Here is a 22,342-nt window from a genome sequence, read left to right on the forward strand (position 1 = left end):
GACCGTATTTGCTCGTTATAGCTTAAAAATCAGTAGCAGCCAGCCACGCTCCCGGAGCCGTACATATCACGGCTGACAGAGGCCAAAGTGGCAGAGGAAGAACCCCCCAAATACCATTTCCCATACCAATTCTAGTCTCAACAGAAGCAGGGTTTCTCTTTCACTAGTCTCCATCAAGCCCTTTGGGCAGTGTGACACAGGAACAGCAAGACAACAGCTGGGAAKAAGCGGCAGCCTGCTCCTCCCGCAGGACACTCGGGCTCCCTAGAAGCATCTCGGGGCGCAGAGTACGCAGCAGCATCAACGAGGCGCCTCCTGGGGATCGCTGTTCTCTGGGCCCTACACCCCTGCTTTGAAACCCCCTCGCGGCATTGCTGACCGGCCTCCGAGCCCGTCCTTGTCTGCTCCCAGCATCGCAGGAGGATACCGGCAACTCGCCCCAGGAGCTCCAGCTGGAGCCAACGGATGCCATAGGCAAACCCTAACAGAAAAGCAAGCGAGAGCTTCCTGGCTCCGACACAGCGAGCCCCCTCCCTCGCGCGCTGGCTGCCAGGACAGAGCACACCGGCCTGCTCGGCATGCGGGCGTGCAGCGCAGGGAGGGCAACTCCCAATGCGAAGCTGCAGGCCGCTGCCAGGACACAAAGCTCAACATTTATTACACACAACAGCAGGCAGGACTTGAACCATGGTTTCAAACAAGCAGGTTATGTTTAAAATCTTAAAAAGCTGCAGCGTGCTCTGATGCTCTTTCAGCTCCCTCCCTTAAGGACTGGCGTAAATGAGCACAGATTCTTGCATTTAACATGCAACCCAGGTAACTGTCACATGGGACCATCACCCTTAACTGTGGTAAAACATGCCCTTCATCTGTCCAACCGCACATATCAACACGGACAGCAAATTGGCCATATGAATTCAGGTTTTGTCCTTACAGCAGCGACTTCATGGCACCAGTATAAAGGACTGCTCCAGCCCTTAGAGCACAGCAACTGAAATGCAGACAAACACACACTGAGCACAGTGTTGAGGGGCCTTCTGGACAGACAGTAAAAAGTATTACACACCAGAGACCGGGACAAGAAACTTTTCAAAGAAGCACACACATTCATTTCCTACGTGGACTCTCACATACTCAAGGAAACACGCAGACAGCAAGTGCTCTGAAAGAAAGACTCAGTCTCTTCTCTCCAACAGCAACTGAGGGCTGAATTTTAGCTCTAGATTTAGCAGTCTTGTCAAAACAAGTTGGAAAGGCCCTTCCCCTGCAGCCCTCACACAGATTTGGGGTTGCGAATGCTGCACGCTTATGGGGTGAAGGATTCTGTGGTGCTGCAACTTCCTACAGGGCCTAACTCCTGCAYGCCAAGTTGGTATCCCACTCCCCAGCACGCTTTCACTGCAACATGCTGGTAAGCTCAGCGAAGAGACTCTAGAGCACTACAGAGTCCGTCAGATAGATCTGTATCGGCTCCAGTGCAGCAGAGATCTCTATTTCCTAGTAGCCTTTCTATTCAACTGCTTCCTGCATGTTTTTGAGGTCACACAGGTTGAGGAACTGTGAGATCTTTCGTTTGGCAGCAGCACAGACACTGCCTGGGCATGGGGGGAAATAAGAAGAGGAGCTGAAGGAAAGGAGGGACAGAAAGGTCTGGGCATAGCATCCCACTCTCCCTCTCACCTGGAGGTTTAACAGGGGAAAAGAAACCAAAACAAGAGCCACACTTGAGTGCTATTCTTTGTGTTTAAAAAGAGTATTTTCTTAAAATATAAAAACCATCTTTYCCCTGGAAACCATTAGAACGTAAACAATAAAAAGGGAATTTGAGGGAGAAGGGAAGAGGAGAAGACCTTTGAATGCACTTCCAGGCAGCAGCCCTTGCTAAGAGCAACGGGTGCCTTCAGGACCCCGTGCCCAACGTCAGCCCTGTTCCTATGGCTCTCTTGCTCATTCAGAGTTCCCCAGTGGGTCTGGGCTTGGGATTCGGCGATCAGCGACTCGCAGCAAACCCCAGCTAGTAGCTTAATCCTCTTCATCTTCACTGATGTCGTAGGTGAYTGTGGACTCGTTCCTGGCACGGTTGGCCGGTGAGGAAGGAGGAGTCTTGGTTGAAAAGGGCCAGCGGAATGAGGGAGATGGGGAGCGGTCATGAGTGGGGCTACTGCTGGGACTCTGCTTTGGGCTAATGGCCTGCAGCATCCGGCCCTTGCCCTCTTTCAGCATGTGTTTCTAGTGATGGAAGCAGGAAGGCAGTTAACATGGCTCGAAAAGTAATGCAAAACAACACTATCTACAGCTCTTGCCTCATTTTGAGGTGTTGCCCCCCTTCAATATCTCGTGCAATATAAAAGCACAGAAAAGCCCAAGCATAGCTCGAGCCTTTGGAAACTGGCCAGCTTCATCACCACCCATTTTCCAGCACCTCTAGCATGAACTGCCTGTGATATTTTGCCAGCATTGCGGGACAGCCTGGCAAAGCAGTGTTTCACAAACAGCTTCAGACCCATCCCAGGCAAGTGACAAAGTGACTGTCAAACTCTTGGTTGCTCAGTGGCCTTCAGGACACACGTCAGAGCTTATACACCAGCTCCTGGGAAACACGGACTTATGCTATGGCCATAACTGGCTTTAGGCAGCTGGCAAGGCTCCCTGTAACCATGCTGCCCTGGCCTGCGGCAGGACATGTCTGGACATACCCAGTGTTGTGACAAACTGGAGGCCTTTGCTCTGCAGAGCCTGCGCTCCAGAAGACCTGTTTTGACTGCTAAGCTCTCTGAAATCCCCTTCCCCCTTCTCCCAGACAGGCTCCTTACCAATGCACCTTCTGGGCCAAACATCTCCAGGAAATTGCCAATGAACTCCCGGGACTTCTCTTCCCACTTCTGAATGAGATCGATACTCTTCTCCTCCACTTTCTGGACAAACTCCTTTGACTTCTCCTCTACATCCTTCACCCTCTTTTTCACTTTATCCACACGTTCTTGAAGGTGATATTTCTTCTCCTGCAGAGAAATGGTGGATCAGAATACGGCTCACCAGATTTGAGTAGTGACCATCTCTGCTCTATGTTATTACACTGAACAGTTGCTTAAGACTCAGCATTGCCATTAGTTTCATGACACTTCTCTTTCACTTCAAAGATACTTCTTCCCTAGACTACATGGCAGACACACAGTTGGGCTGTGAGATGCTTTGTGGCAGGCACTGACACAGAACAGAGTGAGACTAAACCCACAGATAATCACTATCTAAGAGCAATGCATGGACGAGGGAAATATTTATACAATATATAGATTAGGCTTAAGTAAGGAAAAAACAGAACATGTTTGACTACTCTGACCTGCTGTAGGCTGGTTTGCATATCATGACAGCACAAGTCTTTTTGCTGGGTGTTCTTAAACAGAGGCAGAGATATATGCCAAAGACAGGCCAGGCAGCCATAACCTCTCCAGTCTCATTTTTTTGCATTTCATTGTATTTATAAAATAGACATGGCATCTGTCTTAGCAGTAAGAGAAACGTTTACTACCTTACTTCCAGCATTAGAAAAGCCTTCTGCCCCATACCCTGCTTGTGTGCTAAGAGCCGCACAGTATAGGACTGGAGCATGCCCTTCTCCCCTACTCAAGCACTGCTGCTCCTGCGGCTCCAAGGAGGAGAATAGTGCAGAGAGGACAAGATCAGATTTAATCCTAAAAAGAATGACTCTTCCTTATGAGGACAACTGACGGAAGAGAAGTGATATGAGACACAACAGGTGCTGCCACAAACAACCAACACTTCATACAATTGAAGAAAACACATAACTCACCCCATCTTCAATTCTCTCAACAGGTAAAATGCCAGCAAATTGTCATTTCTGACAATGGGGAAGCATTTAAAAAAAACCATTTCCTCCATGTGGGTCTGCTCTTCACAGCAAAAGTTTAAGGGGAGGAAAAAGCCTGACTTCTACTACAAGGACACCAGTCTGGTGCAATTGCTCAGCTCTGCAGATTTGCCGTTTACTGGCAGGACTGTGCTCCCACTAGGCAAGGATCTGTATCCACACACTCTAAGACTCTGCTTCATACAGCTTGTTGTAGGACACACTTCAACTCACATTTATGAAGCTGACATTGAGCTCTTTAGCTGTGTAGCCCCTTTGCAGGTTTCTTCTGGCATAAACATCATAGTCCCGCACAATCCGGGTGATGATATCTGATGTTGAGATCCCCTCAGTCCTCTGAGTTGGCGCAAACATGCCTAAAGTTGGAGAATAGGATTCAGGACAGCTGTAGCAAGACAGATGGCAAATAGCTGCTGCCACCTCTATTAGGAAGAACCTCCCCTGTCAAGAGCACATTTCCCAACTGTCCTCACCCCATCATGTCTTTGCCCTTGAGCATACAATACTGGCGGTCCTCCTTTCTGGGAGAATGAGGAGAAACTAAGGAAGACCTAAGCAAGTGTCAAAACATACCTTCTAATTAAAAGCTCCAGCTCTTTACTTCAGCTGATTTAAAGACTATTATCTGTAACACGCTGCATTTAGAACAGTGTGCAGACAAGGACAGGAGAGAAAAGGGTTCTCACAATTTAGCAGGTGGGAATGTAATGAGCTCTGGTGGCTGGTTTTGAAGCTAGACTCAAATGAGTTGCACCTCCATCAAGTTTTACAGCAATCAACTAGAGGAACCACTTTGAAAAGTTCATGCCAGTTTCTCCATTTGTGAGAATCTGTAAACCAAGCCAGCACATTTTTCCAAAACGGTGGTTGTTACTTCAGTCATGATAACTAGACTAAAAGCAGAAATTAATGCAGGGCAATCCTGTGGCCTGGGATGTGGAACAGTCCTGGCCTTATGAACTAGGGCCCAAAGCTGGGCTCCTTCTTGCCCCCAGTGCCTCTTGGGGGTACCTTGTTCACAGAGTGCCAGTCACTTCCCCTGACATAATTCTGCCCTACAGGAGCACAGGAAAAACTACAGATCTTTGACAAGAATCCCTAGAGAACCTGACCCAGACCCACCTGCTTCTTTTATATGCTTATAAACATCATCACTGCCAGCAGAAGAATAGGGGATGTCATCGTGTGCAACAAAATCGATCTGAAAATTAAGAGAGCAACACGAGTCAAAATTTTATGCTGAACATGCAGGTTTCATGCTTTCTATCAAAGGATGGTTACTTCCTGCTCAACACCTCCACGCGGGGGCATGATGAAGAACAGCATGATGCTTTTGATTAATAAAAAGGCAAGGCAGAGCAGTCCTAAGTTCTCACTGGCAACTGCATATCAATCAGGCTCGTAAGCACACACCAAAGAGGAGGAGCTGGGACTAAGGATACAGCTGCTTTAAACTCCACAAAGAAATGACTTGTTAATGGCACCCAGGGGAAACTGAGCAAACTCCTCTGAACACCCCAAACTCCTTCACCTCCCAAAGCAGGTCAACAGATGGTAGAGGCTCTTTTCACTTTATCTTTCCTACTGATAAAGGGCTGAAAAAACAGCTTGCCTGGTCTCCTGCTGCAGGGAAGCTGACACAAATCTAAGCTGGCCCTGCTGTAAGTAGTGGTTAGACCAGATGACCTCTGGAAATCCCTTTCAATCCATGTTATCCCTTCCCTATTGCTTGTTTCACACCAAATTGTCACTAGCATCAACTTCTCCTGAAACAGTGAGAATCACCTTGCCCCCTCTGGCTTTTCTTTGTCACAATCTCCATTTTATTTCAACATTACCTTCCARATCAGTAAATGCTTTTAATCTCCCAAGAAATGTACTTGGTTCCCATAACTTAGCTTATTCTGTATTTAAGGATTTTAAACAGAAATGAGTTGCTCAGAGATTGAGCTTATGGATAAACTCTTGCTGCAAAAAGCAGGATAATCAAAATTCAAAACAGATGAGATACCATGTATTACCCTGTGCTCTGCCAGGAACTCTGGTGTGAGTGTCCATGGTGCGTTTCTCACCACTTCGTCCACATAGCGACAATGCTGTACAGCGTCGTACCGCTCGTTTTCATTCATTACTGTGAAGCCCTTGAAGTTATGGGTTAGCTCATCACTGCAGACTGAAGAAACAGGCACAGAGAAGAGTGAGTCCAAGGTGCTTACCCCAATACTTTACAGCAAAAGGACTCTGCCCACACCCCTGCTGTACCTGCCAAGCCAGGCAATTCCAGCTGTTGACAGAAGTTGGCACCTTCAAATCTGACTCTTCCAGCCACAAAGCACCAGGAACAGGGAGTGGTGACAAGGCATTAAGCTCTTGGGCAATTCTACTCAGGTTTATCACAGGAAATTGGCCAAGTGTTTGGGGGATTTCTCTCCAAGCTGGGGAGCTACACCCCAAACCCTCCAGGACTCTAGAGCCTCTGATGCTTACCAAAAAAAACTGGTCAATACAGAAGACAACTCTCTTTCTGTATGAAGTGGCACATGGGGCTCTACCTAGCATAAACCTGCTTATTTACCTATGGATGTCTCTCCTGGAAACTGGAGAACCCCCCGCCCCCAGCCTCCCTAGGTTTTGGTTTCTGATTTCATAAAATACCATATCATACTCCAGTTCTTGGGAAAAACGTACTAAAACAAAGAGCAAGTTCACAGCAAATCAAGTTAGTTTAATAATCGGGTTCTATGAGAAAGTAAACAAACAACTCCTCATAATCTGCATGTAAGACATTAAGGAAGGAGCTTTATTTGATTATCGGACTCAAAAGTAAACAAGGCATTACCAATCTCACTGGTATTGGATGTATTTATGTTCCAGAAAAACAGACGATAAAGAGAGGGTGAGACTGCTCCTGGCTTGAAGCCAACGTTCACTTGGGCTGTAGCTTCTTATTTCTCTCAGTTCCTGGTGCAAGGAAAGCAGTGCATTGCTCCCCACCTCCTCACCAGACTCCCAGAGGCAGATCGCATGCTAACAGCTTGCTACTTTAACCCATTAACAATATTTTCACCTGAAGTTATTTTTCTGACTGATGTAAACATTTACATACATTGAGTTGTCATTCAGCCTTCAAGATTTCTAAACTCAGAGCATTTTATTGATTTGAGCAATTATTTCACCTCTTCTCTCTCCCATTCCCTTCTAGGTACTACTGTAGCTCACACAAAAAACATACAGAAGCACCACAATAAATAACCTTCAGCAATGAATGAAGCTGTGATAGGAAACAAGCTGCATGAAGAAATTATTAATGCTATATTACAGGTCAGAGTTTAATTTTGCTTCCAGTAGCTAGTGGTAGTTGAGAAAACTAGTTAGAAGTATTTCCCGTTCTGACACCTTACCATTATTACGCAGGCTAACTAGAGGTCACTTCATGATAGACAACACTCACAGTTTGACATGTCTTTGGTACCACATGCCAGAAAGTTGGATGAAAGTATGGCTATAGAGGAACTGTGCAGACAGAATTCAGCCCAGGACAGAAGCCAGAAGAAAAAGTTTCTTCTTTCCCTTTATATTTTTGAAGGGGTCTGGCTGAAAAACCTCTGCTAGATCCTCTCAGGGAGTCACAGGTTATTCCTGGTATCATCTAAAGAGCTTTGAGCCTAACACACAAAATGGGAAACTTTTATTTGGAAAAAAGGGGCCTCACAGACTTCTATGGGCCAATCATGTGCACAAGGAACTACTATTACCTCTCCATGCTCTTTTTGAATTGGTCATAAGCAAAATCCAACAGAGATCTGGAAAAGGAGGGGAATGTGCAGGATGGTAAAGATTATGCAAAGCTTAACCAGCTATGGAGGGGCTGTTCCTCATTCAAGAGGCAGATGCCAGATGTATTTTTTGATACTCAGATGCGCAACTCAACAGCATCTGTCACAAAACAGAGGGACCAAGTTAGAACAGTTGTGTCAGAAGTCTTTTCCTCATGTGCTTGTTTACTACAGGATTTCCTTCTGCAGACCTATTGACTCTCAACATATTGCAACAAGACTCCGACAACAGAGTGGGAGTTGTAACAATTGGCTGCAGTGACAGCCGCCAAGGCTATAAAGAGAAGACAAAAATCCAGTTGTGCCATCTGTATGCACAACACTGGAGGCACTCCTAAGACAGACAAAGTCAACAAGATCACTCCTTACCTCCCACAATGAGGTACGTGTTTGGGAAGAGGTTCTTTGCTTGCATCAATGCCCGGGCATGTCCAGAGTGAAACAAGTCAAATATTCCATCAGCGTAAACTCTGACAGGGCGATCCACTGTGGCAAAGAGACAGACAGACACATTTGAGAAGATCCATTGCTGGAGAAGCAGCTATTGCTCATGCCTGCATTTGGAGACCTTCTGAAACTCATGGGGGAGCTTCAGAAAACTGTCAGAATGCAGAGCCATAGCCAGGAAAGATTTGAGAAAAGAAATGACTGGCTCTTTTCCTTCCTACATGGAAACAAACGCATCTGAGCACAGAGCTGAAATACAACCACGTTCAAAGGCAGATTCAAAACCTACTCCATACCCACCAAAAACGGTGAAGGGAGATCAAGGGGAAAGCAAACCCCTTGATCATCATCCCCTCCTATGGAAAGTTAATGCTGCATTTGGATTTCCACACAGCAGTGAGCTACCAGAGGGGAACTGGCCAAAATGTTTCATAGGTGCCTGATTCCCCCTGCCAGTCAAGGTGACATCTCAAGAACCTTCTCAGCATCCTCCTCTCTGCAGCCCACTGCCACAGCTACCAGTCTGTCCAAGAGACCGGATTGTTTTGGCTCCTCACCAGCATCATGGGCTCCCTCCAGTCTCACGAAGCATGTGGCTGTACCTGAAAATCCAGCTGGGCTGTTCAGAAAGCAAGCCAGATTCCATTCTGCTGACCTGYTGTTGCTATCAACTAAATCCATGGATAAATAAGGAGGAACAAAGCTTTCTTCCGGTCACCCCTGCCAAGGTAGCCCTTCTATCTGAGGTCAGCACTGAGGTCAAGTGAAATAGTTTAGTACTGCCATGTAATAGCAGGAGACTCCTGGACTGCTAGTCTCCTGGGACCACACAGGACTCCAGCTCTCTTGCTGCTAATAACAGAAAGTTGCACATTCTTGGTATTTGACACACTTGGGAATGGTCTGCTTTATGGCCCAGTTCAGCCAGGCAGACTTGGAGAAACAGCACAGACAGAGGCACAACAGAGCTGCAATGAGGAAGGAGAGCTGAACCCTCATGGATCTAGGCAGGGCCCGAAGGTGCCTAGAGACAGAGCACATAAAGCAGCAAGAGGAAGCGTTGATGCAAATGGAGGGATATTAAGTTCAAGCTAAGCAGAGGAGTCAGTTTGAGGACAGCCTCTTACAATCACTTGTCAACAAATACTGCAGTTTGATGGTGCCAGAAGGCTCCAAAGAGCCAAAGATCTGGAGCCTGGAGACTGTAAAAGCTTTCTGCATGCCAGAGAGGGTTGGTCCTTGCATGCCTTTAATAAAGTGCAGTCATGTTCAGGAAACTGGCTTGGGATGTTTTCCCCTCTCCTCCATACCTGCAACAACTACAGTTCCTGAGGACAGGCAGAAAAAGCAGCAAGGAAGCATGCAGTGTATTTTAGTCTCAGCAGGTGGGAGGAGTCGTCTGTGTTGAAATCAGAGACCTCTGTGCAAGCTCTGGAGACTTTCAGCTGGGAAACTAATGTGGACTACGAAAAGCACTGGATTTCTAGAGACACCTGCAGGAAACCACTGCCAGGTCCCAGTCAGAGTTGGCTTACCTCTCAATATCAGCARCAGTCGGGCAATTAGAAGTGCAGTAATTTTATTGTCTCAGCGTCTCTGTAACAGAGAGGCCAAGAAAGACAGCACCGTCCRCACACTCTGCTTGGCGAGAGAGGGCAGCCTCCTTTCAGAAGGAGCCAGTCCTGCCTTCTGCCTCCCCCTTTGGACTTACAAAGATAATAGTGTTTTTCCCAGTCTCCTTCAGAGAATAAAATGACATGTTCTTGTTGTGGGGTTGGCCTGTTGTGTTCCATGACACTAACTTTAATTTAAATCCAGGCTAGAAGGGGATATTCTGGGAAAAGGTRTACCATAGTTTTATTTGCCCATTTCAAAGAGATGATTTTTAAATTGCTGCCTAACTCTAAGCTGCCTCAAAGTAGTACAGAAAAATGTTCGGCTCTGATGCTACTCCCTAGCTGTCAGTGGCACAGGAAGAGCTAAAACATGAATTTATTTGCATCAAATCATCTTACTGGTGTATGTACAGCTCCCCACAAACTGAGACTCTAATTTCAGTAGGGATTGGCAGGCTCAAATTGACATGGGAACAGTCATCTATCACCAGAGCATTAACTAAATCACTGGGTGCAAACATTGCCTGACACACAAGGTTGGATCAGTCTCAGGGAAACCCAAGTCATCCCCCCGCCAAAAATCAGTATTTATACAATGCCCTTCCAGTTTGGTTTTACTTACAAGGGGTCCCTCTCATCGCTTCTTCATATGTTACTCTGATGTATGGCTTGCTGTAATCGATTTCCACCTCATCTGAAAACGGAGCTGGTTCCCTCAGTCCCTAGACAGCCAGAGAAGGTTAGTCATGAGAACGCAAAGGTGAGTGCATTACATAGCGGCTGCAATGCAACAGCAGTGCCATTAAGTGACTCACTGTGTCTTTGCAAGATTCATACACATATACTGAACGACTAATTAGTGTTAAACCTCAAAACAGTTCTGCAGGGTGATGAGAGAGAGACAGAGAGAAGGAGATGGTAATTCACAGTGGGACCCCTAAGAAATCTTCAGGCTCAGTCAGTTCTGACAAACAGCCGTTCACAACAGCAGAAGTCAAGCTTCAGCAAACCTCAATGTCACAGCTTCAGCTCTGCCCACCCAGGCAAGACAGCCACTTTGCTGTGCTCAAGTGCTTGTGCTGTGATGTACAGATTTTAACAGCTCCTCAGTTTGAGTATATGAACCAGCAGAAGAGCAATACCAACAGCGGCATGAATCCCCAAGGAACGCGTGCATCACCACCTATTTCTGAGCCCAACACAGTGAGAGACTGATCTTGATTTGTGGCAGAACTCATCCAAGTGCTCCAGGAAATCTCCTCTAATCTACTGCCTTGACTACAGTGGTATGTTAAATTAGCAGCTGAAGTCCAGGTATCGTTTCTGAACATGTTCTCCTCTGAATGGGAACAAAACATCTGCCTTTCCCATAATGGAACAAACAGTTCAATTTCCTTCTAGTGGGAAGGTGTGAGGCAGCAATGGATTTTTCTTTCCTGAGCCAGAAGACCAGGAAACAAGCTTGCAGATCATTACAATAGCACCTTTAAGCTGCAAAAAGCTAATCAGCAGTTTCCTCCCTCACTTCCTGACCCACTGCAGCATCCTGCCATGGTGCACAGCGACACTGCACCCAGAAGTATCGCTGCTATTATTGTTAATGTTATTCGCCATTAGAGATCTCCAAGGGAAGTGCACAGGAAAGCAACCACTGGCCACTGCATTCAAGTAAAGCGATGTTGCTGACAATCTCCAATAATGAGCATTTACTGAGGCTCTGGTACCCATGTTTCCTATATCACCTTCTCTATCAAGATCCCAGATTTTATTGCATGGGGTTCTTGGAGAACTCTGGAGTTCTCCAGAGTTCATTATACACCTGCTTGTACTTCAGAGACTTTAAGCTTTTACTTTAAAAAGAGCAAAGTTCATTTGCCCAATCCAATCTCACTGGCTTTTCAATGAACTGCCTAGCTTCCATACTTTTTGCTTTTACTTTTGCATTTTTACTGTTAAGTAAGGCCTGTGCTCCTCTCCTTTCATCACAGCCATTATATCTAGGACTTGGGAATAAAAMCAGATTCTTTGCAGTTTGGTTGTCACATACCTGATATAAAGCTAGGAATAAAAGTACAAAAGCCTATCAAAACTGTCAGAGGATCACAGAGAAATGCCCTCAAAAGCTCCTATCAATCTTGCCCTTCCTCTGCATTGCCTATGARGGCCAGGACACAACCTGACATGCACAATACAACGGACTTATGCATCAGCAGGCTTGCTACTACCATCTGCTGCAGAGCCCTGCTGCTTCAGGGGAACAGTCCGTCAGCCAGTTGTGTAGTCAGGAGCTGTAAGGGCTTTGAGGGAATGTTATAGTTAGGCAACTCTACTACCCTTGCTACATTAAATACATCTTTCACAAAAGGAGGGGAAAAAAATCTCTTATCAGGAGATCTACATTAGCCCTGTGTCTAAAAAAAAAAACAGCCAGGAAGTTTAGAGGACGGCTAGATATTATTTGTATTGTTCCATTCATAGACAAATGCTTCATTTCTAAGACAGGACAGACACCAACCTCAAGAGCAAGAGAATCCCATGGAATAACTTATGCCTGTGCCTTTGTGCCTCTCTTTCCTCTCTGAAAGATATGGGGTCTTCAGGAGGGACAGGGTGGGTTTCGACAAAAGCCAAGGATACTAAGGCTCTGTGGGGTAAGTCACTTCAACAGCTCAAGCCTCCATTCCCAATGCTTGCCCCTCCCAATTCTCACTGCATTTTGCAGGCAGCTGCTGCTGCTCTTATTTCGTTAACATCTGTCAAATACCTTGGGACAAGACTGAAGTACTCCTGAAGAGCAAAATTCTGTTACCAAAGAGAGGAAAGCTTCAACACGTCACCGTATTTTACCAAGGACTATGATCCTGTATGACGTGGAATGGGTGGCAGCTGGCTTCTGATAGAGATAAGGAAAGAACAACTAGATAACATGTGATGCACATGAGAGCCCGAGGAAGGGGGCAGAGGAGAGCTGTAAAAAGCCCATCATCGCAGTATTGCGGCAAGGACAAAATAAAGTCAACTCTTTACAGTGGAATTAACTGACATAGTCTTTAGAAGAGACACCATTGGTTTTATCTTCATAAAGCTATCCCAAGCTTGATCTAGCAGAATTTTTTTTTTTTTTTTGAACACTTCTGAAGTACCGACAACACAAATACAGTTTCCTGCCAAAGCAAAGTCATCTTCCTGGTGTTTAAAACAGCTGTTTCAGTAGATTCCTTCTGCAGGTGCTCACAAATTTCAAACCCATCTGCAGTTTCCCTGACTTGAACAGGACTGAACACTTCCTATTAGGTGCATGAGTAGCAACATGCTTGCTTGGAGTATTTCTCCCTCCCCTGGGTCACTAAGAAAACCCACCTATGAAAAAACAATGATTATTCCCCATCTGTAGTATGTACATATCTGTATGCATGCCTCTTTGGGCACAGATTAAGTGACTACAAACAACCCAATGCACCACAAAAGCAGCTTAGCACGCTTGCCTCAGACCTAATTTAAGCCCACATTGTAAGTATGTTATTAGCATGAGCAAAGGAAGATTTCAAACTGGCTTTGCAAGAAAGATAGCTACTGTCATTTGCTTCTTTCCTCCTCCTTGTTTTCTGTGTCCTCACAAAAAAAAAAAAAAAAAAAAAAAATCACTTTTCTTTTTTTGCTGTTACGACTTCAATGTCCTAATTCTCCCAGGCACCTAAGCTCAGCATCTTTGCTTACTTACAAATGAGCGTCGGGACATTTTTGGAGGGATTCCATCCGGCTCTGTCGCCCCATTCGGGCCAGATCCATCTTTTCTTCTCTTTCGGGAATTCAGCCTGGAGGAGGTCGGTGGCTCCATCTTGCCAATCACGTCCAGTAAGAACTAGAATAAAATGAAGAAGGAAAAGAAAAAAAAATATATGTATTTCTCAGCTCTTCCAAAGCAAAAATCAGTCAACAACAGGCTCAGTGTACAGAAGGTCAGCCCAAAGACACAGCCACCTAACAAGGGGCTTAGCCAGTTGTATTTGGCATCAGCTGCCAAGGCTTGACAAACACTGCCTGGTGGGAATACTGAATCATTTAATGCAACTCAGAGCTGCTCTGCAGAGAGAAGCGTGCAGCAGTCAGCTGGCTGGAGACAAACTCGCACAAGAGTTGCAATGCAAGTTATAAATCATTAGTACAAGGCTAATTATGCTCTTTTATCATCTGAAAGGCAGCCTAAGGTATGCCCAGTCCACATTCGGCCCTCCCCCAGCTCTCATTTTGATGATACTGAATGCAAATGCTCTTGTACCCATCTGCCCTCCCCCTTGTTCAGGACAGCTGATTGGTGTGCTGGGTCCCTGTGCAGTCCTGAAGAGAGAAGGCAGTGATTTTAAGCAGAATGACAAGGGTGGGGAAAGGAGGGAACAGAGAACAACCCCCAGTCACAACTTAAATAACTAGATTGCTTGCAGTTTGCTTTGCTGTTTGCAAAGTGACAGCGAGCTGCAGTTCCTCAGTGGGGACAGCTCACCTCAGGGTGGCTGCCACCATGTCTCCCTCTCGTCCCCTGTCCCCACTGCAGCGGTGACTCAGCTGGCTGTGAAGCAGCTACGGATGACACATTAGGGCACACTTAATTCTGGATTCCCTTTATGTACCAGATTGTAGTTAGTGGCGGTTCAACTAAACTGCTTCTCTGATGAATGGACAGACAGGCAGACAGTTTGCAACAGAAATCGTGACAGCTATCTGGAGTTAAGCTATGTCTGCTTTTGAACTGGAGTCCTTGTACACTGCTACCTTCCTAAGAGGGCCCAGGACCATTAGGAAGCCTAGCATTTCATGCTGTTGAAGGAAAGCTAGGGATTTATACTAATGCATGGCAGCAAACATTCCCTTTTTCAGCTGCAGCAAGAGTTAGAAACAGGTGCTGTATTTGCAAAGTTTAAGACTAAAGAGTAGCGAGCAGGTATTTCCCGTCTTGTTCGCTTGAAGCGTACAGATCTCCAGGGCTGCAAATGGCACTCCTGTCCTGCCTTTCCCGAGAGCAGCATGACCCCTCCGCCCAGGAATGATGCTTATGTACATGCCTCAACACCCTAATAATGAGAACCGTGAGGCATTCAAAGCTTCTCCCCACCCACACGCGGTGGGTGTGCTGGAACACRTTAGGTGGGGCGAGAACAACTGGTACAAGGTATGAGAGGGCAGATGCCCCTCCGAACACTATCCCTCTCCTCCGGGCCACGCAGCTGCACCCTGGTCCCTGCCAAGCATTCCTGCTCAGGACTAGTGGAATTGTCCTCAGTAAGGGCCACGGGGCAAAGCTCCRGTGTTCAGCGACAAAGAAATATGAACTTTACGGAAAGAGAGCTGTTAAGATGCAGGTTTAATGAGCGGACTTACTCAAGCACAAATGACTCCAAGTTAAGAAATGCTCCAAAATAAGAAATCAAGTGCAGTTTAATTACATGTGAACTGAAATGAGAGAGATTTTCTTTACAACTCCCCACCTAGAATCCACAAGATACTTCACGAACTATGTTAGGGCCAAATGCAGCTGAACTGGCTTTGGGCTACATGCGTATAGGCACGCCAAGCTACTATGTTAGACCTAACGTGATCCACTAAGAAAAGCAAAAGAGAATCTCAGATGACCAGGAAGCCAAAAAATATTCAGGAGAAGACAAAAGTGACAGTGAAGAATAGCTGGAAAAGCCAAACCCTCTTCCAAAGGGAACAGGGGAAAGGCTGTCACACGGACATTTCAGAACTGGATGATCCAGCCAGCACTCATGCCACGATGCCTGGGAGTGAAGTTTGCTGAGTTTCCCCTACTCCAGTAATCTATTTACTATTTCCTAACAACAAACATACTGGAGTGTGCAAAAGCAATCTCAGGCACAAAGAGTTTGCAGCCCTAAGCTCCGTGTCTTCAAACTCTTAAGCAAACATTTAGCTTTCATGCAAGTAATCCTGGATCTTCAGTGTAACAACCACGCACAGGGATGCTATAAACACAGCAGCTTCCACAGTGCCTTTGAAAAGACAGGGTATGAAATAAGCATTTCTTAGGTTTTGCACAGTGCCATCTCACAAGCATACTCTGCATCAGCGATTTATTTCACCACCATGGTCTTATCAGAAACCACCCAGTTCAAGTAAAATGAACAGACCTCTGTCTACGGCTCAAGTAACTTGAACGTTCGCGGACAATATAAGGGGAAACAGCTGTAGATTTTCTTGTTACTTGGTCAAAATAATTTTGCTGTGCTCCAAGTCGCCTCATTATCTGACCACTCACTTTCCTCCTCTTGGGAGAGGATTGGAAGGTCTGTTAACAGGCTGAAGGTACTCACTCCACGACATTGAAGAGCAACCCCTCAGCAAGACATTAAAAAGCACCGTCAGAGGCTTTGGTGCTAAAGCAGAGATATATCAGCCTCCATGCACCAACAGGCGAGGTTGTTCCCGTGTTCGCCTAGCGCATCAGAGCAACCAGGCTTCTATGCACATCTCAACACACAAGCACGCTCTCTTTCTGAGATACCACCAGCATTTTGCTGCTGGGTGCATCGGCTGTGACCAGCCAAAGAACTGCAGGCGCCAGCACAGAATGACACCACGCTTTATGCTGCTTTACAGGAACACTGTTCAAGCGCAGCAGAAATCTCCAAGAGCCTCTTCCAACCCCTTCCACACCAACCCACTCTTTTTCCTCTGGCCTTACTCACTTTTCCACTTCTCCAGGTGCGCAGGGTCAAATGATAGCAAGCAAAAGCTTAAGTGAATGGATTTGCTGTGTATTACACAGGCAGCGACGGTCAGACACTAAAAGCTGACAGGCAATCTGCTCAGAGGTGCTACCACACTGCAGCTGCGAGGTGGCACCTTTCTGCCCTGCTTTGGCTATGGGGGCCCAGGGGAAGGCAGATGCCCAGCCTGTCAGCAGCCGGAGTGACTCCACCTGCAAACCACCTAGGGAGACATCCCTGCTTTGAGGATGGTGTAAATATGCACTCTCTGCTCTGATATTACAGGCTAGATCTTGCTAAAAGAGCCTCTGCAGCGTCCACAGAGCTGGGCTGGGTGCTTCATGAGCAACGCAGCTCTGTTAATTACTCAGATTAATGCAGAAATTAAACAATAATTTTACTACTCTTCCGGACTTTAAAACCTCTACCCTGTGGCTAGTGTGTTTCTCGGAAGTCTTCCCAGCACAAAACCAGCCTTCATTAAAAACTGAGAACAACTTGTTCTTAAAAAACAAACTATACCTCACTGCGATAAAGCTATTAATCTTATAATATTTTATTTTGACCCAAAGGACTAAAATAGCACCCTAAACAATTACTAAGTAACAATGGGACCAGCATCTGTAACTGAGCTTACCACATGAGCACACACTCTCTTTGCTTCCCCAAATGAGCAAAACACTTGACTGTTCTAAAATTAATTACATTTGCAGCAGATGGGGAAGGGGGAAGAGAAGGCTCCTTTGAGAGCTCGTTCTGAAAAACTCAAAAATAAAAATTTGGCATAATCAGAAGAAAGAGTTCTGTTGCAAAATATTAGCATTGTTCTTTTTGGTCTAAGACACCGCCCTCTTGCATAACTGAGTCTGTGCTGAATATGAGCACCAGGAGCAAAGTTAAAAAGAACCCTATTAGGGAAGGGCCCACGGGACAAATCACAGTCTCTGCGCCGCTTTACAAGACACTTGGGGCTTTGCTTCCGAAATTCATTTCTTTGGTTCGCATCCTGTATCAAAGAAGTGCCTTGCATCACCTGCCAGCTAGCTCATCCAGCCCTCTCTCCAGAGGTGGGCTCTGCGAGGAGCAGCCGATTGCCAGATGGGAGGACAGACACTCCCCTCTTCAAGAAATTACTCCATTCGGCCCCTAGGCGTAGCTCCTGAATGAAGGAGGGAAGTGGTAGAGGGAAGAAATAGGAATTTTCTTTAAACTGTGGCAGGAACAACCTTCAGAAATCATCGAGCACTTTGCTGAGAGTAATGCTACAAAGCTCAAGTCATTTGACACAAAAATGCAGCCACTTCTGGGAGGGAAAAATGACAGGCATCAATTTGCACACACAAGTATTTATAAAGGCAGGGATGGAATTTAAGACTTTTTCCTTTAGTGTGAGTTAACTACAGCATCATCCAAGCTGGAATTTAACCATGACACCAAAGTTAACACCTCTGGCATATGGAGAAGGTCCTACAACGGGTGCAGGAAATCTCATTGCTTGGCCAGAGGCTTACCTCGATGAATGCATCTTCACGAACAGTACTGATGTTTTGTTTAGCCTTGAGTGCATGCATTTTTGGTGACAGAGAACTATTTGCATCACACTACAGCAACAGAACAGATCTGATATTTCTGTACCCAAAGCACATCAGTGGAATGAGGACCTGACCCATCTGCATTCTTTGCGTTTTTATGTCCAAAGGAATTTCTTAAAGAATATTATTGTTTGCAGATTTACATGAAGAAGCAGAATTTCTTGTGCCACTTCTGCTGCTTTTTCCTTGCAGATTTACTTGAAGAGGCAGAATAAATCCTGCTACTTAATCTCAAAGTCTGTGCAAAACGAGGTGAGCGCAACAACTTGGTAAACACTCCAGTCTGAAGCTGCTGCATTTCCCAGCAGAGATCTGAGTCAGTGCAAGACTGGCACATGGGAACGGCGAGGCCTCTCCGATACCCAAAGCTCACGAGTTCCCCAAATGGCACAGCCTACTTTCAGGCTCCCATATCATCCTTCTGAACTTGGAAGGCGTTAGCATAATCAGATGTCACTGTCATGTGCTGCTCTGCCTACAAGATCATTCCACTTTACAGAAGCAAGCTATTTCTCTTCTGCTGACTCACCTGCAGGCAAATACTACTAAACTTTGCACTCTGCCAGCTGTCTGCAATGAAGAATAGCCGTGACACACAGAAGACACCTAAGTGAGATCCTCTGGGAAAAGGTAGAAGTCCTGTCACTTCAGATAATTTACCTTGTCAGGCTGTAAGGCACCCAAATGACCCTGCATTCCTCATTCATGGGCGGAAGCAGACTCGGTAACTCTTTTCTCAGTTCTCCCCCATCTCCAACCCTCAGTCTGTGATTAATCTTACTGATATGTATCTCTGTAGAGATCTGCTGTAGTCAGAGGGACTCAGAAGAGGTTAATGACAGAGGACTCATCACAGACTCCTCTAGAAACTGATCAAAGCCTGTTTGCAGCATGAGGGTTACCCTCTACATAATGACTGGGAGAGATCAGGATCTTTCTTCACTCTTTCCTTAAAAGATCTTCCCCAAGCTCCAAGACAACTTCATTCACAGTCCAGGTTTGTTGAGGTCCAGATCCTTCTGACTCCCTAGACTGAGGGCTTCTGCCTATCATCTAGTCACTAGGTTTGGGTGTTTTTAAAGGTCATGTAAAAGTTGAGGGGGAATAGCACAGTGGCAGTGACCCAGACTGCCCACCTGAAGAGAAAACTGCAGTTGTCTCTGCAGCATGGCTGCTCTTCCCACAGTCAGTGTCTCGGCTCTATTGAGATGGGTCTAAGCCCTCAAACCCATCATAAAGGTTACTGCAGGATCTGGCACACAGAGTCCTGTCTACACTTAAAACATGGGCTGCTTCAGCTATTCTGGTTCAGCAAAGGTAGCTATCCTGCTGCATATTAATAGTCACATGAACGTAGAAGTGATTCCAGTCCAGCCAGTGCCACACTGTATAACAGCATCCAGAACAGGGCCTTTGCTATACTTCCTAAAAAACCCTCCAAGCCTCATATCCCCTACTGCTACAGGCAGACCGATAATATTTCTTCAAGCAGAGCCCAAGCATCATTAAGCATGTGGAAGATCTCTTTAGGAACGCAGAACCTGCGTTCTGCAGTCTACGAAAAGACGCCGTTTTCCACCAACAAAGTCCCAAATGGCTCAAGATAACAATACCACAACTGAGAACAGTGCGGCATGATCACCTGGGCAGAGCTGCTATGAAACACAAAAAAAAAGGAAATTGCCAGCAAGATGTTCTCCATGAATTCACAGCCCTCCTAAGTACACCCGAGGCACTGAGTCTCCCTTGTGGTTAGCAAAGGAGCAAGAGCAGGGTCCACGCAGAACGTCAGATTTGGAGCTTGCCCAGTGACATTAAATTACAAGGATAGGCAGTCATTCTGTCCTGACTTTTGATTTGCATCATATTGTATTTGCTACAGGGTTCAACAACAGAGGCTTTTGAGACCTGAGGAGGCGACCTCCTTTAGTAGGTTTACACATAAATAGTAAATACTTAGCTCCAACAATTACTGTTAGCGGCCCATTTGACAGTAATTTCAAGACAATTACAATCAAGATCTTGGACCAAGAAATGTCCAAGGCACCAATTTTAATAGTTCTATATATGTGACGTACTTCTTCAGGATAAAGCTGTCTGAATTTGTTGTCTGAATTTCAGAAGTAAATACGGTGGCTGTTTTTAGGCCCAGGAGTCCTGCGGATGAAAACCCCACCAGTATCTGCTGCTGACAATGCTAGTCTCTGCCAGCTGCTAGCTGGGAGACCTGGTGCTGCAATAAGACAGGGTGGGGACAGAAAAAGGGAGGAGGGAAAGTCACCTGAAGCAGTCAGCACCTCCCTCCACAGAGAGTAAAGGCTAGCGACAAGCATCCCAGCTCTTGGAATTACTGCGGACTTTAAGTCTAATTACAAAACCATTAATCAGTGTGGCCAAGACTTTGGTGGACACAAAAAACGTGTTAAAGAGGACACGTGCCTGTGCAGCAGCTGGGTCACACCGTCCTTCTCTACGGCCAGTGCCACAGCCTAGTTGCTTGGCTCCTCTCTTCCCAGTCCTTGGCTGGGTCCCACAGGTCAGAAGATGCCTACCATAGCCCCAGCAGTGTACTTAAAAGTTTCCCAAAGCATCTGCTGTTGTCTTCTGTCAGCCTGGCCCCAGTTGCTGCCCCAAACCAGAGAGTCCTGCAATCCCCCAGTGCACCATTGCTGCACCCCCCATGCAGCCCAGCTCTCCCCAAGCCCAGCAGCCGTCGGGCTCCCAGGGCGGCTCACCCTCCCGGCGGCTGGGCTCCTGCACGCTGCCTTCTCCCGCTTCCCTCCCCAAAGGGGGAAGCTCCACGCAGAGCCAGGTGTCCTCCGTGTGCTTTCTCCCCCCAGCAGACACAGCTCAGGGCCCCTCGTCCGACGGGAAGCGCCGGCGATGCCCCTCTCACCCCACCGTGCCGCTGGAGGAGGTGCCCCCTTCGCATCTAGGCACCCCACCGGAGCCCCGCTGCCCCCCAGCCAGCCCCGCACCGGGCACGCCTCCCCCCTCGGCTCCAGGCCCACGTCCGCTCCGGGCCCAAACCACCGGCACCCTAGAGCGGGCCCCACTTCTCCATGGGGGCACCTGCAGCCGGGCCCTCCGCAGCGCACCGGGGCGGCTGCCCACCTCCGGCCCGGCTCCTCCCGGGACCCCGTGCAGGGCCCCCCCACAGCGCTGCCCCTCCCCGGGCCCCACTGCCCTGCCTGACCCCCCCTTACGTGCCCCTGCCAAAGCCCCCCGGCCTCCCCCACGGCGGCACCTCTCCGGCCCCACCGCGAGTGCCCCATCTCCTGCGGGGCCCCCCTGCCCTCCGCCCCCACCCCACGCCCCACAGCGTCCTCCCCGCGCCCCACAGCCCCCCACGGCCTGGCACACCCCGGGGGGCAACCCCTGTCCCCACAGTCCCCCAGCGCCCCCCACAGCATCCCAGAGCGGGACCCACAGTCCCCGCCCCCCCAGGCCCCTCGGGAGGGCCCCCCCAGCGCCCCCCCCAGAGCGCCTCAGGAAGGGACCCCCCAGCCACATGTCCCCCAAAGGAAGGACCCCCCAGCCCCACGTTCCCGCACGCACCTCCGCGGCCCGGTGCCGGTCGTGGTGCCGGTGCCGGTGCCGGTGCCGCCGCCGGCCCCGCCCCGCTCCCGCCAACGCCAACGGGGCGGCGGGCGGAGCCGCTGCGTGTCGGGCCGGAGCCGCAGGAAGGGACCGGCCGCGCCCCGGGAAACCGCGCCCCGCCTCTCCGTTCCGCTCCGGCCTCGTTACCGCGGGCCGCCGCTGCCCCCGGGCTCTGCGGCGGCTGCTGCTGCTGCTGCGGGGCCGGGAGGAGGCACCCGCTGCCTCGGCTGCCGGCCCCGGCCCGGGCCGGTGCTGGTGCTGGTGGTGGCTGCCGGCTCTCGGGGGCCGATTTCCCGGGGCCTCGGGGTTCCCCGGCCGGTGCGCGGCTAGTGCTCCCCTGCCCCGGGGGGGCTCTGGCCTCTCCTCCCTTGCCGAGGGTTCAGTTTGGGCCACTCTTCTCCTTGGCTTCTTTATTTTTTGTTTTTTTTTTTTTCTGAATTTCTTAATCTTTGCAATCTCTACCAAATTTGTGTGAAATTGGGCACTAGGTTCCAAAACAACGGTGGAAAGGTGTTGGGAAGAGCTGGTGGAGAAACAGGCAGAGAAGATGTTGCATAAATTTCACTTTCTTAGGCCACGTTGTGCCCAGCAGACACGTGTTTCACAACTTTGCCCTATAGACTTTCTTGAGACTGTT

General features: G+C 47.9%; 1 protein-coding gene across 4 annotated transcripts; it reads right to left on the bottom strand.

Moving 5' to 3' along the window:
* Positions 1-898: 898 nt before the first annotated feature.
* Positions 899-21,697, bottom strand: PCYT1A (phosphate cytidylyltransferase 1, choline, alpha). Of its 4 annotated transcripts, none has more exons than XM_026070930.1 (9): positions 21,664-21,697; positions 13,510-13,650; positions 10,411-10,510; positions 8,095-8,211; positions 5,911-6,062; positions 5,012-5,090; positions 4,103-4,245; positions 2,814-3,002; positions 899-2,229 (listed from the first exon to the last, which is right to left on the bottom strand). In XM_026070930.1, the coding sequence occupies exons 2-9, from the start codon at positions 13,624-13,626 to the stop codon at positions 2,023-2,025; spliced, it is 1,104 nt and encodes a 367-aa protein (XP_025926715.1). In that variant the 5' UTR covers positions 13,627-13,650; positions 21,664-21,697; the 3' UTR covers positions 899-2,022. The 4 variants fall into 4 exon arrangements, with proteins under 4 accessions (XP_025926715.1, XP_025926717.1, XP_025926716.1 ...); XM_026070932.1 differs by lacking the exon at positions 21,664-21,697 and adding an exon at positions 20,841-20,890; XM_026070931.1 differs by lacking the exon at positions 21,664-21,697 and adding an exon at positions 20,184-20,353.
* Positions 21,698-22,342: the final 645 nt, after the last annotated feature.

The sequence above is a fragment of the Apteryx rowi genome, unplaced genomic scaffold, assembly GCF_003343035.1.
Source record: "Apteryx rowi isolate R43461 unplaced genomic scaffold, aptRow1 scaffold_32, whole genome shotgun sequence".
In the NCBI taxonomy this organism is placed as follows: Eukaryota; Metazoa; Chordata; class Aves; order Apterygiformes; family Apterygidae; genus Apteryx; species Apteryx rowi.